This window comes from Apteryx rowi, unplaced genomic scaffold (genome assembly GCF_003343035.1).
Source record: "Apteryx rowi isolate R43461 unplaced genomic scaffold, aptRow1 scaffold_31, whole genome shotgun sequence".
NCBI classification, from domain to species: Eukaryota; Metazoa; Chordata; class Aves; order Apterygiformes; family Apterygidae; genus Apteryx; species Apteryx rowi.
In genome coordinates, this window is record NW_020449530.1 from 3,414,403 (window position 1) to 3,431,994 (window position 17,592).

At 41.7% G+C, this 17,592-nt stretch overlaps 1 protein-coding gene across 1 annotated transcript; it reads right to left on the reverse strand.

Annotated features, from left to right (window-relative positions):
• Positions 1–660: 660 nt before the first annotated feature.
• CCDC77 (coiled-coil domain containing 77) lies at positions 661–14,027 on the reverse strand. Its single transcript, XM_026070375.1, has 11 exons — positions 13,637–14,027; positions 11,651–11,840; positions 10,220–10,362; positions 9,150–9,246; positions 7,678–7,744; positions 6,838–6,923; positions 5,456–5,604; positions 4,865–5,105; positions 3,881–4,006; positions 3,594–3,746; positions 661–1,601 (listed from the first exon to the last, which is right to left on the reverse strand). Exons 1-11 carry the CDS (start codon positions 13,681–13,683, stop codon positions 1,455–1,457), a joined length of 1,446 nt encoding a protein of 481 aa, XP_025926160.1. The 5' UTR covers positions 13,684–14,027; the 3' UTR covers positions 661–1,454.
• Between the last annotated feature and the right edge of the window lie 3,565 nt (positions 14,028–17,592).

Here is a 17,592-nt window from a genome sequence, read left to right on the forward strand (position 1 = left end):
GCCAGCAAGCCTTTCACAAAAATGCACAAATGAAGTAGGCCTTGAATTCTTAGAAGAATTCCCCCTCCATTGCTTTAGCTGGTACTATAGAAAACAATTCTTTCTGCAAGTCTTGACAGCAAAAAAGTTTTTTGCCTCCCTGCTTCTCCCAAACACTGAATGAGGATCTCCATGGCCACTACTAAATCCAAGAGAAACTGCCTGCTTTCACACACTCCTGATTACTTTTCAAATGGGAAGAAAGCTCTGGTAGACTATAGAAGTATATTTCAGAAAGGCATTGTTCTGCTTCAGTCACATTTAATAGGGTGAAGCTATGGTAAGAAACCTTAAGGCACCCAAACCCCTTTTCCAACACAGATCTGCTCTCAGTCTACAAGGTGGACAAAATTTGCTGACAATACAGTAAAAGGTTGAATACCTTGCAATTATAAAGTAGGCTGAGGCCATGTTCTAGTGCTTTTCATGCTCTTAACGGTTTTAGAATTGCAACATCCTCATGTCTGGTGTGGAGATAGTCATACAACCAGAGACCATGTAGAAATGTGCTCCCCCACCCCAGTCCCTGTTACTGTCCAGTAACAGCAGCAAAAGCTGACAGTGAGTGTTGGTATGTAACCACCACATTGTTTAAAGCAACAAAAGAAGATAATATGACTGTTGAGGAGGATACTAGCTGTCTTTTATTATGAGTTCCTGTGTGTTAAGATAACCTGAGTGAAAAGGGAGGGGAAGATGACTCTTCAGAGATAGTATTTTTTACCCCTACTAAAACATTCAAAAATCAATGGAGATGACATTGTTGGTTCTCACATGAGTTCTATAATAGATTATCCATCATATTAAAATGAGTCATGGTTTGTCCCAGTTAGGTTGGAATCAAGGAAAAGGAAGCCATTTTAGAACAGCTATACTGTCAAGGTTAGATGGGACTCATATGTAGTACTGACTTTCTATTTAAGATCTTTTGCTAAAGAAAATTTCCAGTTATATCGCAAAATGCCTAGGCACCATAATTATTTAAATCACTTTAAAAGCTGCTTGTCTCACATAGGGAAACATCAGACAAGCAATTCAGATGTTGAAAATTAGATCCTTTCATGATTATTAATTCCACGTGGTTTGTACTATGCTCCAAATAAAGCTGAAGACCAGCATGCAGTGCCCCCTACCACAGATAGAAAGGTAAGTAGAAGTCCTAAGCAAAACCGTAATAAGACCACAGAAAGTACATGATTGATTATCACTATCATCTCTCAGCTGAAACAGCAACATAGCTGGACATGTTAAGAATGGCTGGTGTATGACATCATGACATTTACTGCAGATTTCCTCAAGCCTTCTGTCACTAGATGCCAGGAAGCAGACAGGCAAGAGCTGCTCTTGAGGATGACTATTCCAGCCTAGCAATGGTCCTGTTCCTGATAAACAGGATGCTGGCTAATACCTCAGCATCAGCAGACCCGTAGTTCATTCTCTAAGCCATAAATTTTTGCTTTTAACATTTTCAGTTCTCCTTGGATTTTATGGGTTTGTCTGTTTCCTTGGCGGACCTCCTGCAGAATTGCAAGATCCTGATCTGGTCCAATATTTAGAGTCACCTGGAAAGGATAAGAAAAAACAGATTAATAAAAACAGTATAGAAAGTAATTTGGAGAGTATTATGATGAGGATACAAGGAACAGAACTCCAAAGGAGTGTCTTGATAGCTAGCRAAGAGGATTGTCAAAATGTCACTAGGCCTATCACCAATAGAAAGGTGTTCCAGAACCAAAAATAAAGAACAAAAAGCTTTGATACATCAGGGTGTTATGACACTGGAGAAGAAACTTGCATAAGAATATGAGCCCAAGCTCACCCTCAAACTATTGGCTCATTTTTACTTCCTGAATTGCTTAGAGACCCAAAGGAGGCAAGTTAAAATATTTAACAACTTATGTATTTCTCCAAGTTTCTCTCTTAGTATGATATTTTGTCTTTTACTACTAGAAGTCATGGCAGTTTTTTGGACCAGTAAGAGCTTGTCCTGGCTAACTGCTGCAGCCAACCTGCTGCCTTTTGAACTGCATGTGATTCAAAAGTTGTTCAAATATAATTCCTTGTTTCAAGCCATGCCACACAGCCAACAGTAATGCTGTGCTGGGGCAGAGGCTGCTAGATAATCAGAATTCCTGGTGGCAAGCTAGCAGGGGCTGCTGAGGGTAGTATTTCTTGTCACTCTGGAACTGGATTGAATGCCATGCAATGCCCAACAGGAAAGAGCCTTGGAAGCCGCTCCAAAAGCCCTCTTTTCTCTTGAGTATCCCATTGTTGTCATGTAGTTCTTGGTCACAAAGATTTTAATATGCAGATCAGGAAATTTAGTCATCTATAGTCATTTTGACCTCAAATGATGAGACGGATTTAAAGACCACACTGGAAATTTCTAACAATTATTTTATTCCTCTGCCCTCTTGTGGTTAAATGTGGAAAAAAATTAATTTTACTCCTCTAAGAGCACACACACAGTAACAAAACATTTACAGGATTAAACAGAATCTTTGCACATTATTTAGAGATGGGGAAATTTGCAGTAATCTGAACAACTTTAGATCGGTCCAGAAAACAGTGATTCTCAGTTCACCCATACATATTTATTTTTGCACAGAGCTCTAATTCATGAAGAGTCAAAAAAACCCACTTGTTTACACTAACAACTCAGATACTTTAAAGCTTGAAGTTCTCTTCATATCATACAGGTCTATGGTAGAAATATCATAGACAATTTTCTTTTTCTATCCTTACACCATGTTTAGTCCTTAAACAAAAAAATCCAAACCTTTAGTGAGGAAAATGCTTTAGTCTATGGAAACAACTGTGTCAGAAGCACAGAACACAGGAGGTTTCAGTGGCACTGCCAGCTAGACTCCTGAAATAGCAGGGAGTGAGTTGGACAAAAGCTATGCCTAGATGATCCTCTCAGGCATATCTTTTAAACAAATATCACATTGTTAACTCCAGGCAGCGTCAAGGCTGTGGCTTCCTTTCTAACCTGTTTTGATGTTTACCTGCACATCTAGAAACTACATTTTATTTCAAAGTTACACAGATTCAACTTCCAGCCATCAGTTTATGCAATGATTTTTCCAGAGTTTCAAGTGAGATTTACAAAGGAAGAAATACAATATTCACAGTAATCAAGTCGCTGTTCTACCTCTTATTGGAACACAATCAAATGCTATGGCCCCCAGAAAAAAGTCTCACCACATTCTTTGCAGGATATACTTTCATAATGAACTATTTTACCACCTTGCAAGTTTAAGACAGTTAAGTGAGCTAAAGGTGTCAGGTAAGACCTTTCAGGGGTGCAGCAAAACAGGACACAGCTACTGTATGATCAGAACAGTTCCTGGACCAACTTGATCCTTGATTAACAATGGCAAATCATTTTTGCTTCTTAAATTATACATAAAAACAGGGCATGTTTTATCAAATAGCTGAAGGAATACTTAGGAAATCCTAACAACTCAGATTCTAGGGAAATACTCCATTTAAATACTGAGAATATACCTCTATAGGGTGAGCCCACATCAGTCTTAGCAATTAGCTATTACCTTGAAAAGCTGCTTCTCTACATCTTTCAGTCTCTGCCGAAGCTGCTTGATGTCATTCTTGAAACCTTCCACTTCCATATTACGACGTTTTTCCAAGGCCTCATATCGCCGAGTCATCAGCTGCAGGCGCTTTCCCATCTTTTCCGAGCGTTCCTATGGACAGAAAAACTCAGTGAGGTTTACAGAATAGAGGAAGACACATGCTTACAACAAACATGCCAAATGGCTCAAATGACCAATCCAGGGCTGCAAAGATAGCTAGCAGTAGATGATTACAGGATAATTACCTTAAAGAGCTCTCTGCCAACATCTCCCTCCTCACGGATCCTAGCCAGCTCACCTTCTAAGGTGACACACTGCTCTCTGTACATGTTTGATAGGTGCTGTTCCTGCATTAGTTGCTCTTGCAGTGACTAGGACACAGGAGGAAGAGTAAGAGTTAACAGCTAATGCTCACAAGATTTCCCCTCCTCTGAAAGAACAAACATGAAACAGAAAAACTGCCACAATACCCTGACAGTATGACTCACAAATAACAAAATATTAATAATTGGCGTTAGAGCTAATGAAATAACTAGGTAGGGACCCCTCCCACAATATCTAAAACCACTTCAGTTACCAAAACCTTTTAGTTAGAGGATCAGCTCTGCATGACAGCTCTTCATCAACAGTTAATGAACTCTTTCCCCATCCCAAGGCCAATGCTGTAATTCTGCTTTTCACAACTGCTTGCCCAGTATTCTATTTCAGAAACAACTGCGTTTCAACAGTAGATGAAAATGATTCATATTGCTTGTTTACCCACTTCAGGTCTCCAAACTTCTCCCTGGAAGTATATTAGTAGGATGAAAAACCCTAGCTACTGCAGAAGAGCTATAAGGGACATAGCAATCAAAAGGATTGTTCTCCCTGACAACAGCAAAGAAGATAAAGACATTGTGTTCTAAGTCCAACAGCTTTTATACAAAAGAAGGCACTTGCAACAAGCAGGTTAACAACTGTCAACCAGGTCACTTGGCTTGCAAAACTCAAGAGTTTATTTGATCTATGCATTACCAAACTACCCAACATTTTATCTGAAATTTGCAAGCAATAAAGATTTTGTTGCAGTTTTTTTTTTTTTTAATCTTAGTGCCAGCAACAACGTAACCTGCAGCAAGCCAGTCCAGCTTTGAAACAACTACCACTTACTATCTATCTAGACAAGATCCAGATGCTTGCAACTTTCTAGTCAAGGACTATTAGAGAGCCTCTCCCTAGGACAGAATTACCTTTATTTCTCCACTATGGAGTTTCCAAACTTCATAATCTTCCTGAAGAATCTTCTTGATGTCTCTCTGCTTCTTCTCTCTTTCTGTCTTCTTGCTGATGAGCTGATCTGGGCCTTTGTCAAGTTTCCTCAACAAACTGTCCTTCTCTGCCATCCATGCTTTCTCATTGGCTCGGGTATCAAACTTCAACTGGAGAAAGTCTCGTGTACTCTCATACAAAAGATTTTGGGTCTTATGAAGCCTGTAAAAAGAGATCCCCATTGAGTCAATTCACTTCTTTCCTAGTTGCTACTTTAATTTCCTCAGTTAGCACTGAAAGTTGGAAGAAGTAGAGAAAAAGATAGGTGCTTTCCTACTAGATTTAGCTTTTCCTCATCTGATGTCAGAAGTGATATTCTTCCAAGGTGAAACAGGATTTTTGATATGCAGATTACTCCATCCATCTCCCTCCATATACCAAGCAGCTGGCTGCATAATTTGCTTTTCTGCCTACTGCAGCAAACAACATAACGAAAACCGGAAGACTGATTTTTAGATTGTTTCCCCTCTCCCCATCTCATGATTAAATCATGGTCATTCTCTTGTACTCACTTATCTGTTATGTTTTTAATCTTGTCCTGGTCCCTCTGATGCTGGACCTTGGCTTCCTCCATATGAATCCGCCTGTCCTCTAGTAGTGCCTCAAGCTGTTCCTTGGATAATCGTGTTTGTTCTTCCATCTGAGCTTGCAGGGCCTCCACCTGGATAGGTGTGCAAAGAAGCTGCAGCATAAGCTCCTACAGCAGTCCTAATCCTGTCCTTTCAAGTCCCTCTTAAATTCTAGCATTGAAGACAGACTCTTTATCCTATAATGCCTTAGGAGAGTTTTAATTTCCAATTTTTATGTTAACGTTAAATACTTTGAATAACATTTTTCAACAGAAATCATGCTATAGGCAAGACAAGGTTATCTATAAACAAGAGTAATAGATGCAAGATATTGGAAAGATTTAAATTGTACATAGGATGTGACAAATCCTGTGGAACACAGACTTCTATCCCTATGGTGTAAACTTCCAACAAAATGATGACAATTAATCCAAATTCTAGGAAGGCAGCAAGCCTACATACCTCACCCTGGAAGAAAGGCTACTGAACCAGAACAAGCCATGAATTCAGAACAAGATAATGAGCAAGAGAGATGCAAAGAGCTTTTATCTAAGGCACATCATCAGGAGGTCAAATATTGGAACTAATAATTAAGAAATGTTTGTTACTCCCACATAGGCCAGATGCACATTATCTAAAAAAAACTTGGTGTAAATTTAGACTGTTTATTTTCTATAATAATTTTCATGATGCTTTTCCTTCACAGTAAATGTTATTATGACAGCTAACTGGCCAGTGTCCTTTAAAAAAAAAAAAAAAAGGAATCTTTCTTGGTTCCACAAATTTCCTCATTAATTTCTTTTCCTGATTCATCCTTCTTCATGCTTTACATATGGCTTCTGGTATCTTCCCCAAATAACAGTTCTGTGCATTCCACTATCATTCACTGAGATCTAGCAAAGGGAACAGTTCACTGTACCAGTGCATCATACTGGGGGCAGCACAATTCCATCTCAGATACTTTCCTTCTGAGAGACTTCCACAAAATACCCAATTCCACAGAAAATCTGAAGGTCTGATGTAAATTGAGAGCCACATCAATGAAACTAAGTTATCAACTACAAAGCCTACATTTGAAGGCACCATATTCTAGCTGACTTTACTGGAACATCTGCTTATAGAAAGCATCTAGGATCAGGCTTAAGTCCTTAAATCTAAGTTCACTGAAAAGAAACAGCTAAATAAACAAAGTGGAAATCCACAGCAAGACATGGGGATTGATAAGCAAGATGCAGACATACTGATTTTAAACAGATGGCATATTTGTCTATCATAATTGCCTGGACGGCCAGGAATTATGCCCTTTAATTAGCAAATGTTTTTACCTGAAGTAAGAGCGTTTGATTGTCTCTCTGATATCTCTCAGGACTTTCTAGTTTCTCTGCTGATTTTGAAGTGCTCCTCTTGGTGCCTATTGCAAAAAATCTATATTAGAAATGGAAAAATGTTCTCCGATCTGCAGTACTTTTCTCAGCAGGAAATACTGTATTACTGGCCTATAAGAAAAGGAAAAATCTTGCAACTGCTACAGTCACAAGGACTTGAGGGCTAACTGGATGAAAAAAGTTTCAAAACTTACGGTGATGTGTACCTTTACCTCATGTCATCATGCTGCAATACCTAGGCACCCTCCTAATCTTCTTGGCATATATGGAAAGTAAACTTTTAAAACAGTTTAAGGAAATGATGCTTGTGTAGCTGTGTCATCTGCCTATTCATCAACCCCTCAATAAGTTTTGAGGAGCCCACCAGCCAATTTGAGTCAGTTTGGAAAAGGCAGTTCTTAAAGTATCAAAGCTCCCACAACAAAATCAGTAAGTAGGTGTAGAGACTCAAACTACTGTCAACACTACAAGTAGGTAGAACACCACCTCTTGAAATTGATATGGGTTAGGATGGCTGTGCAGTTCAGTACCTGCATACCATGGTCACCTCTTCATTAGCCAAGCAGATCAGGAACATGAGAGCCAGCTCATGTTATTGTAAGAGGCTTTGAAAGGAAGCAAAGAGTACTGTATGCATATGGATATACATGGATGCATCTAAGCAAATTAAGGGAGAAACTGGATGTCTTCACAGCAAAAAATTGTTTGGGATACAGGACAAATACCCAGAGAAACAAGTATTGATAGCAGAGCTGCTGTTAGATCAGTTTGGTTTGGTACCTGTTCTAGAAATATCGTTTTGTTCATGAGGGTCCCTGGATTTAGCTGGCCTTTGCAGAACAGTGACCTATAGAAACAGATTAGATATCTCAGCTGAACATCTGCACTTCTCCAAAGTTGTAGTGGTCAAGAACAAACCTTAAAAAGTAAAATGAAAGATCCAGAAGAACAGTATTACCTTATTCCTGCTACAATACAAAGACGACATTCACAAAAGTAACATCAGTGTTGAAAAACTTTTCCTTTGCAGCAGCTGAATTTTGACATTGTCTCTTCCCCTTCCCTCTCCCCCAACAATTGGGAATGAATCCTGCCCTTGCTGGCTTCATTAGGACAAAAATCAGGCCCTCAGCAGGACATAGCACATTTTGGGGGCAGAAAGGAGAAGAGGGAAGGTAAAGATGAAGATTATGCTATTTCCTTCCTTCACCCTCTTTCTTGCCTTAGCAAGAAAGAAGCATGAAAGGTTGATTTATCAGTACATTCACTGAAGCTCCTGAGCAAATCTAGGATAAAAGCTGATACAGTTATTGAATCAGAACCAACTACTGTTGAACTGAAATTCACTTAATCCCAAAAAATAGGAGGTCAGTAAGGAACTGGTTATAATTCCCGAGAGCACAGCTGCAATTTTAATGGTAACACCAGATAGCCAATAACTCCTTTTTCACAGTTTGGGTTATACCCCAACCCTTATCTCAAAGCAGATACTACATAGTTGACCTAATTTGAGAGCTACCCTACATCAGAGAATTTTAGAGCTCATCAGATTTTTATACCACTTGGACAGTGCAGAGCAACCATGGAAAGAAAAGAATACAGCAGATTTTGGTCTTTGTTCTGTACCTTATGCCATGAAAAACTCACATTTCATCATACTCTTATATGCCCAAATCAAGTCATTGCTTTCTTGACAAACAGGTCCAACTACATCGCTCTTCATATACTGCCACTTGAACAATTTGACACCATTGCTGAGATATACTACACAATTGCCTAGAGGGAATGACTCTTCTGTAGTCTCCTGCTAGGAAACCTCAGTATAGACCTCAGCACTGCTTTACTCTTTACTGAGGTCCTAGCTATAGGTTTACAGTGGTAATCAGATAGCTGATCTTCAAACAACACTCTTCTCTGATTTTCTCCACCTCCTTTTTCCTTCTCTCCAGCTTCTCAATGGCCACTTGCCACATGGCTCTAAACTCCTGTCTCACTTTTAAATGAGTGATTTGTGGATATGCTCTAGAGGTGTGGGGGACTGGATGCTAACAGGACTGATCTCCAGGAGTTCCTACTTTTGTCAGCAACTACACCAAAGACTAATGTTGCTACAGATTCCTCCTGCTTTGCACTCACTTACCAACTTTTTTTTTAATTGTGGATTAGATCTGGTCTGTGGTCAGCCTCCAGAGTATGGATCTTCCTGTGACAAAACACAAACAGCTCTAAAAAAACTTCCCCAGTGATCTTACCTTATGTGGAGGTTCCTTGTGAAAATATGTAACTTCTCCCTTGTCTGTTCCTACTAAAGCCAGAAGATGTTGAATTTTTTTTCTATCTTCCAATTCCCTGGAATTCACAAAAAGGGATCAGAATATTGCTATTTCAAAATACATCAAGATACTGATACACTGTCATTTTAGTTTACTTGTTAAAATCCATGAGTTTTTCCAAATTGTCACAGTTCGTGAAAACACTGCTTTAAAAAACAACCACCCAAAGACACTACTGACATTGTCTATACAATGAGGACAATATCCATTATGCTGGCACTTCCCTCTTTTCAAACATGACACTTAAGCTGATACAGTAATAGCACATATTAGTAAAGAATTCACATTCCAGCAAAATTATGAACTACTTAAAATCCTTGCAGATATTTCATTCAATAGATTACAAGCATTCATTGTTTTTAAAGAAGGCTAGAGTAAGGACTGTGTCAGATTTTAGTCACTCTTGAGAAACACCAAAGCACACAACAAACATTTTGACACAAGTTCTTGAAACCCTAACAAAAAGCTTGGGATTAGCACCCACATGTTCCAAATCAGGTTGGGAAGCCCCTTGTCACTGGCAGCTAGTCTGATACAGCAAGACATACTCCAGTAGCTAAAAGGCATGAAGAAAGGAGTGGCTGTCAACATGACACTGCAGAGTCAGGGGAGACCATTTGCTTTGATGTGCGTTTTCTGTTTTAGTGTTTCTACAGCTGAGGGAGGAAATTTCACAATGCAGGCGGAAGCTCTGATTAAGTCAGAACCTCCACATCAAAGCTGGCAACTTGGAATTCAAACCTCGATCTATGTTAAACTTCTGCTCTCTTTCCTACCACTGGAATAGGAGGAATAATAAATGGAAACATATTTGGCAGCCCAACGGTTTGTATTCCAGTTCAAAGATGGGTATGATTTCACAGGAGCCATCTGTGTGAAGTGCAGCATAACTGCTTCCCCAAAGACTCCAGATCTCTGCAGACAACTAGAATACAGCACATGCAACTCAGCTAGTGCCAGTTTCACAGCCCGCCATCTAGAAAGYGCACCTGATTTTCAGCCGGTCATTCTCCGAGTAAAGACGAAGGACATGTTCCCTCTCCTGGAAGAGGTAGACTTGCATGTCACTCAAAGCCTTTTGCAACTCCACAATCTCTTCTTCTCGCTGACGTACYTCCCACTGCAATTTGTGCTATGCAGAGAGAATGGAGCAATTGAAATGACATCAAGCATCAGGCAACACTGGCAAACAGACTGCATGTGCCAAGGAAGACTCTGAGCCTGTAATCAGTTTATAACAACTGTCAGTTCAACTGAATTATTTTGTACTTCTACAAAAAATTTGACCAGATGAGGGCAGTATTGGAAAACTATTAAAAAGGCTTCAACAGGAAGCTCAGTGTATTGAGCATAGTGTCACTATACAGTATCAGTCAAACAGAGCAACTTATGCTAGGGCCTCTAGTTTCCAGTCATTGCACTTATGCATTATCAGTCAGCAGGGTGCAGGTACGGAGAGTACGACTTAAAAACCTAGCAAAGCTCCTATAATAGCACTTATTCCACCCCCCCCCCCAAAAAAAAAAGCATGGAAGAACATATATTAATACATTTGCATGGCTTAGTAGTAAGAGATATGGCTAGTTATAAAGTGTCATTAATGATTTTCTCCCTGTTCAGGAAAACTAACACAGCCCTCAGAAGAGCAATAGGACAAAAGGCACTATTTGGGAGGCCATCCCCTCTTTCCCATATGTTCAGTGAAAGCATTTGGAAGACTTGAATATACTAAGGGCTTTCAGGCTCCTTCAGAGATGGTAAGCACTTGAGGAGGCACCAAAAAAAAAAAAATCATTCTTTCCCTAAAGAGTCATTGAGTCATTTGCAATTGCAAAGAGGACCACTAGACAGATGCTGTAAGGCATATCAGAAGGCAAACACTAAGATTTTCCTCTTAAAATGAAAAGATTTTTAGGTTTTCTACTTTCTTTTTATTTTGCATTTATTTGCTGTGTAGTACTACTGCTTAACAGCCCATGGCCAAGTTCATAATTACATTGCAATAAATACAGACTATAACTGTATCTCTAAAAGTTCATTAAATTTGGCCAATAGAGCACTCATTCTTCACTGTGAGACATAAGGGAGGAGTTTGACATCTAAACTCAGGTTTCAGTTTAAACAATAAACAACCCACTATGAAGATATATCCCAAATACAATAATTAAAAAAATGGAAGAATACCCTACAGTCAGGTTTTCCCCTTTGCTTTATGACAGAAGACAAAGACAACTAGAATTCACAACTAAAGCCTGAGATTCAGCTATTTCTTCTTAGCTTAGTTCTATCATGTCACTGGAAAAATCTCAATATCATCTGTGTTGAATTTTTAACTGAAGAAGAATATTAATTCTTTATCAGACAATGAAGTTTATGCAAGTATAGGTAGTCTATCACCACTCAAATACTCTTTTCCTAACCTGCTCATCATACGTTTCTTTGTATTTCTCCAGCCTTTTTATCAAATCTTCATGTTCTTCATCAAATTCAGCAATCTTCTTGCGATAGTATTCCAACAGCTCCCGGGATGGGTGGAGGAAAGCAAGGCGTTCATTGATTGAAGGAAGAGGAGTAAAGTCCCCCTGATTTGGAGATGGAGATCTAGTATATCTGGAAAAGACATGAAGAGTTGCCAACCTGGACAAAGACATTTTCTAGTGACGTGTAAACTCCAAACAATAAAATATAACAACTTTTTAAAATAGTTGAAAATATGACAACACTGAGATCTATTTAATGCAAATTTTAAACACAGGTTAGTATGTCTGGGCTCCAAGTATTAACAGGAAATCACAGCATTTATGAGATATAAAAGCTTTGATATAAAGCAGTTTGCAGACTTACTATACTGTGGAGAAAGGGCCTACTGCTGGAAAAGCAGGGGAAAAAAAAAGTTATGGAAGAAAAGTCTCTTGGATTATTTGAGGAGGGTGAACTTGAAAGGAAGATGAGATAGAAAAAAGGGAGAGCGCAAAGGGGATTAAAAAGTACATTGTCTGGCAATTGGAAGAAGCAGACATTGCAAGATAAACAAGAAGATACAAACTCTAACAAAGAGCCACTGTCTGTCTTATACCCAATGAAACAATGAAACCCAGAAAAGAAAAAGATGTTTTATCACTGAATGGTTGAGGTTAGAAGGGACTTCTGAGACCTACTCAAGCAGGGTCACCTAGAGTATGTTGCACAGGACTGTTTCCAGACAGCTTTTGAACATCTCCAAGGATGGAGACTCCACAACCTCTCCGGGCAACCTGTTCCAGTGCTCTGTTACCCTCGCAGTAAAGAAGTTTTTCCTTGTGTTCAGATGGAACTTCCTGTGTTTCAGTTTATGCCTGTTGCCTTTCGTCCTATTGCTAGGCACCACTGAAAAGAGTTTTATAAAGAATGACTGTTGATTGTTGAGACAATGATTTCAGGTTAACTAATGAATCATCATAGCTTTTTATATTGTATGTCTAGGAGTTTATATGTTTTCCTTTCCAGAGTACATGATGTTGTCCACATAGCTTGGCCACTGTTGACAGCGAGGCACAAACGGAAACTTCTAAGCTTGTGAATTTGATGCTATAGTATTAGATGAAAGAACATAAATCAAATTGAAAATACATATATACAATTACATATCTGACATTCATTATAAGCAATGCTTACTGCATTCAAATATTTAATCTACAGAAACAAACACCAAATTTGCATGCACTGCTGCACACAAAAGCCAAGATTCTCTTCAGAAAAATGCTGAGTTATTTATGTTGATTAGACAAACACCTTTTTATGATACCATCAGTAACAAACTTAAAGAAGCCTTCCAAAGGTAGCTAAGCAGACCTTTACTAAACAAACACACGCAACCTGACTCCTTGTGCCAGAATGTTCATCACAGAGTGATCTGGCAGGTGACACAGAGGCAGTACTTATCTTTATAGACTGCTTATCAGAGCTGCTTAGATGGGAACCCCAGTGTGCTACAGCCATGAAAACCTTATGCACTCCACACTTCTTATCTGCTGGCACTGCAGGAAAGTATTATATATACACCATAATAATACTGTTTCATGTAGCAACTTCCACATCAGCTGTGCCCCAAACCACCTTAAACAATATACTTGCAAAAACAAGTAACAGCAATAAAGGAAAGTAAGTTATATAAGCACAAGGTGACTATTTTATGACTGAGGCAAAGAACAGTAGAAATGGAAAGGGAATAAGGATAAAAAAACAAAAACAACAACAAAAACCAAGTACAAGACAGGACCAAGTAGAGCCTTACGTTAAGCCTGCCTACCAGACAGAAAGGAAAGAGCTCAACTATGCAGTGCTTGGCAGAGGGACCGGATCCCCGAGGGCGGTTTAGGAGTGGAGCAACTACGGCGGCAGCGGAGCGGGCGCAGCCCCCACACTACCTTCTGGAGGGAGGAGAGGCCCCCGGAGAGCGATCCGTCGCGCTCATGGCGCCCCGGCGGGAGGGCCGGGGACCCCGCGGCTGGGAACCCGGGCAGGTGCAGCCCCTTGGCCGTGCCGTGGCCGTCGCTCCCGGGAAGCTGGCGGAGGTGCCGGTGCCAGGCGGAAACACGAGTTAACGCGTGTTGCGCGTCCCCCCGGGCACGGCCGTAACCGCGGGATAAAGCCCCTCGGAAGTCCAGCGCCAAACAGGCCACGGACAACTCCCGGGAGGCTGAGACTGGCCGCGTTCGCCTACGCACGGCAGCGGCCGCCACACCGCCCTCCGCGGAACAACGGCCCCAACAGCAAAACAATCGACACAGCCAACCGTCCGCAACTTAAAAAGCGAGGCAACCTGCCGCCCGCGGCCCCCTCCAACCACAGGTAGCCTTGCATGCCGCTCACCGCCTCTACCAATCAGCGCTGGCGACACGGGCGGCACCGACCCGCGCCAGCGTGTCTGGGAGTTGTAGTTCGGGGGGGTCTCCGAGGCCGGCGGGGGGTGGCACTGCGCGTGCGCGCCGGCGCGGCCCGGGCCAGCGGGGAGGAGGCCGGGGGAGCCCCGCTGGGGGAGGGGGCCCGCAGGGGTGCGGGGTGGTCATCGCGTTGAAGTGTCTCTGCCTGACGGAAACGTGCCCCGCTTCTGCCCTCTGTGGGGATTTCTCAACCTTCCCACCGCCTCTCAGGGTTGGCGTCTTGAGCAAAGTAGGTGGTTTCGGATGCCTAGTAACACAACGGTAAATTATGTATCTCAATATACTTCAACATGCTACCCTGTGTTTTAACATTTTCTCAGCGTTGGAGGTCTCAGGAAGTACTGGAATGTTCTTTTCAAAACCTTTAAAATAATCGGCTGCTAGTTTGCTGAAATCACTGCTTTTGGTTTTGGTCTACAAACAATGCCAATGTCATTCCTCCAGAGAGAAATTTCTGAGTTAGTGAATGGTCCCCTGGCAGAGTATCACCTCAGGATATAGACTATTGGAGGACTTAGTTGGTAGAGAAACACTTAGTGAACCGATTTGCCTGATAGTGAGGCTTAGGGCTCTGGGTAAAATAAATGCAGCCTGTAGTGGGAACTCTTCTCATAAGCAATGGCAAAAAAACCCAGATAAGCCATTTTTCTTTGAAAATAAACGAAACAAAACACCAGAGTTATGATGCAGCCACAAGAAATGCTTGGTTCAAATTGTGACCGAAAATCCAAATGTAATTTTTAGATTATCTAGATTTTTTTTTACTTTCTTCATCCCCCTCATATGTCTTCCCAAACCCAGCAGTGCTTAGTATTCTTTCCATATATGCAATATGCAACACACTGTTTGCTAATGTAGTTACAAAGTGTGCAGGAAAACACCCCCTGTAAGTTAATAAAGCAGTTTTTTTCCTAATCTTTTCCTTGAGAAATTGGACTTTTTGCATTACGAAAAAAAATCTAGGCTTAGTTACAAAACTGTAAAGTTCTTTTTCAAGTTAATTTTCTCAATAAACACAGAAAAGGGAAAGGGGAGGGTGGATATTTTTCTGGACAAAGTCCAGAATGATAGCTGTTATTATCCTCGGTTACATTATCTTTCTTCTCCAGTTCATATGAAGTAGCTTGAGAATATTGTATAAGGGGCTGAAGTCTTCCCTCAGTAGGGAAGTGATAAATAGTTCCAGATGACCAAGAAAAAGTAAAGATTAACACAGGGTACATAACTCATAGCATGGTCCAATATTTCAGAGGCTAACAACCCCCAGTCTGGAGCAGGTAACTGAGAGAAGCATAAAATTCTGTTGCAAAAAGGAGATCCTGCAGAACTGATACAACGAAACAAAGGACCCCTTCCAGGTTATTTGGGATTTTTAGCTCTTCAGTCTGTCTGGAAAAAACTGCACCCATCCCTGGAGTGCCTTCCAGAACTCTCCACTAGCCCAACATCTTAACACAAAAACAAAACAACCCTGAACAGTCTTGAAGGAAATCAACAAGAGACTGGTTCTCAAAACAAAAGTTTTGCATGGATTAGGTCCTTTTTAACATAGTTTTTTTCCCCTGGTATTCCTGGCTAAATCACCACTTATCTTGGAAATTGGATATGTTGGTTATTCAACTGTTGGGAATGAGAGTGGTTTCTCTATACACATACATTTTGCCAAAAGTGCCTGGTATAGCCCTTCAGAAGAAAAAGACTACAAAAATTTGGCAGGGACATGTGGGAATATAAGGTAATTTCTAGGTATCTGGTAAGGAAACATCTGCATTCCACATGCTTTTCCACTCATAAAAATATTGGACATCCTCGTCAAGAACCCCCGGCAAGAATATAATAGTGCAACAACTCAACAACTATTGGTAAACTTGCTCAATACTTTGTGAGATCAATTTGCTGTTGCCTGTAACTTTTGCTGAAATTAAACATTCACACTGAAACCATTTGTTTCTCATATAAAATACATGCAACACCTCTTCAATCTAGCAGGAAAATGGTGCTGATAGAGGTATTAATATTTGTGAAGCAGATACTATAAGCCTCATGGTAAGAGGAGAAGGAAATTACTTTTTCTAAGCTGAGACTTAAATGGTATATCAAAACAAGGCTGGGACTATGTAATGAAAAGAATGAATTGAAATGTGGAATATAGTGAACACTAAAGGAGGCCAGGATTACTGTTAAAAAAAAAAAGTAACTTTTTTTTTTAAAGACTGTGTCATAATGGATAGGTTAATTAGGTAGCTTTCCCTGAATGCAAGCAAGTCCAAACTTGCGAGTACTTGGCCTTAGAGATGTGACATTTCTCTACTGGGATGAGAGAGTGCAAATGTCTATACATAAAAGCTGGGGGTTGATTGTGGAATTCTTCAGACAACCTTGTAATTTATTGTTGGCTAGACTTTTGAAATCTGAATAAAGAGGCAGGGAGACACCCCGGCTTGAATTGGTAGAACTGTCAACAGAAATGTGTATTAACTGGTATTAAAATCAGTTGAGATCAAATTCAAGACTGGCCAAAACGTGGTGGATCAGGGCAGCTGGCTCTTGCGGTCACAGATGCTCTCTGCCCTTTGCCAGAAGAACCCAACACACCTTTTCTGCACTGTCAACGGTGCACTACGTGAATGTGCTGGGACATGGCCTAGGGCCCACAAAATGCTCTTCCAGCTTCAGCAGCAGCACAGACCTTGTGCACAGCTGACCCAAAGCCCACAAATAAATATCACGGTGGCAATTCTTTCTTGAAGAACTGCAAAAAAAAAAAAAAGCAGAAAAAAACAAAACAAACGCTGTCTAACGATGAAGCGTAAGCTTCCGAAGGAAACGCCTTCATGCGGCACGGCCAATATTTAATTTGCAGGTCGGTTTCCCGTTTCGGCGGCTGGGTGCCAGCGCATGGCGGCGGCGACGCCAGGCGGGGCCGCCCAACGGCCGCTGTGGGCGGGGCCCCGCGGCAGGGGGCGAGGCTCCCGGCGCTCCCCCTGACGTCCAGCTGAGACAATGGAGGAAATGGCCCTTCAACACGGGAAGTGAATGGCTCGAGTTTCGTCGCACATTCCTCCGCGGCGGAAGGCGATGCGGCCCACCCTCCCCCGCCCCGGGGCCGCGCCGTAGGGTGCCGTGAGGGGGCGCGAGCGGGGCAGCGGAGCTCCCCGACCTGCGGCGGGTGTCGCGCCGGGAGCGGCAGGGCCGGAAGGCGACCGGCCTGCCAGCGCGGCGGGCCGCCTTGTCAGCGGCGGTCGCGGCGGGATTATTTTCTCGATCGGAAGACGACTGTCCTCGCGCTTCCGGAGGAGGGCTCATACGCGAACGCGTAACTTCCGGGGAGCTAGAACGAGAGCTAGAGCGGCTCCGAGGGGGAAGGCGGCCCCGGGGGACGGGGCACGACACGGCGCACGGGAGCCGCCCCCGCCGCCCGGCCCCAGCCGCCGCCGCCC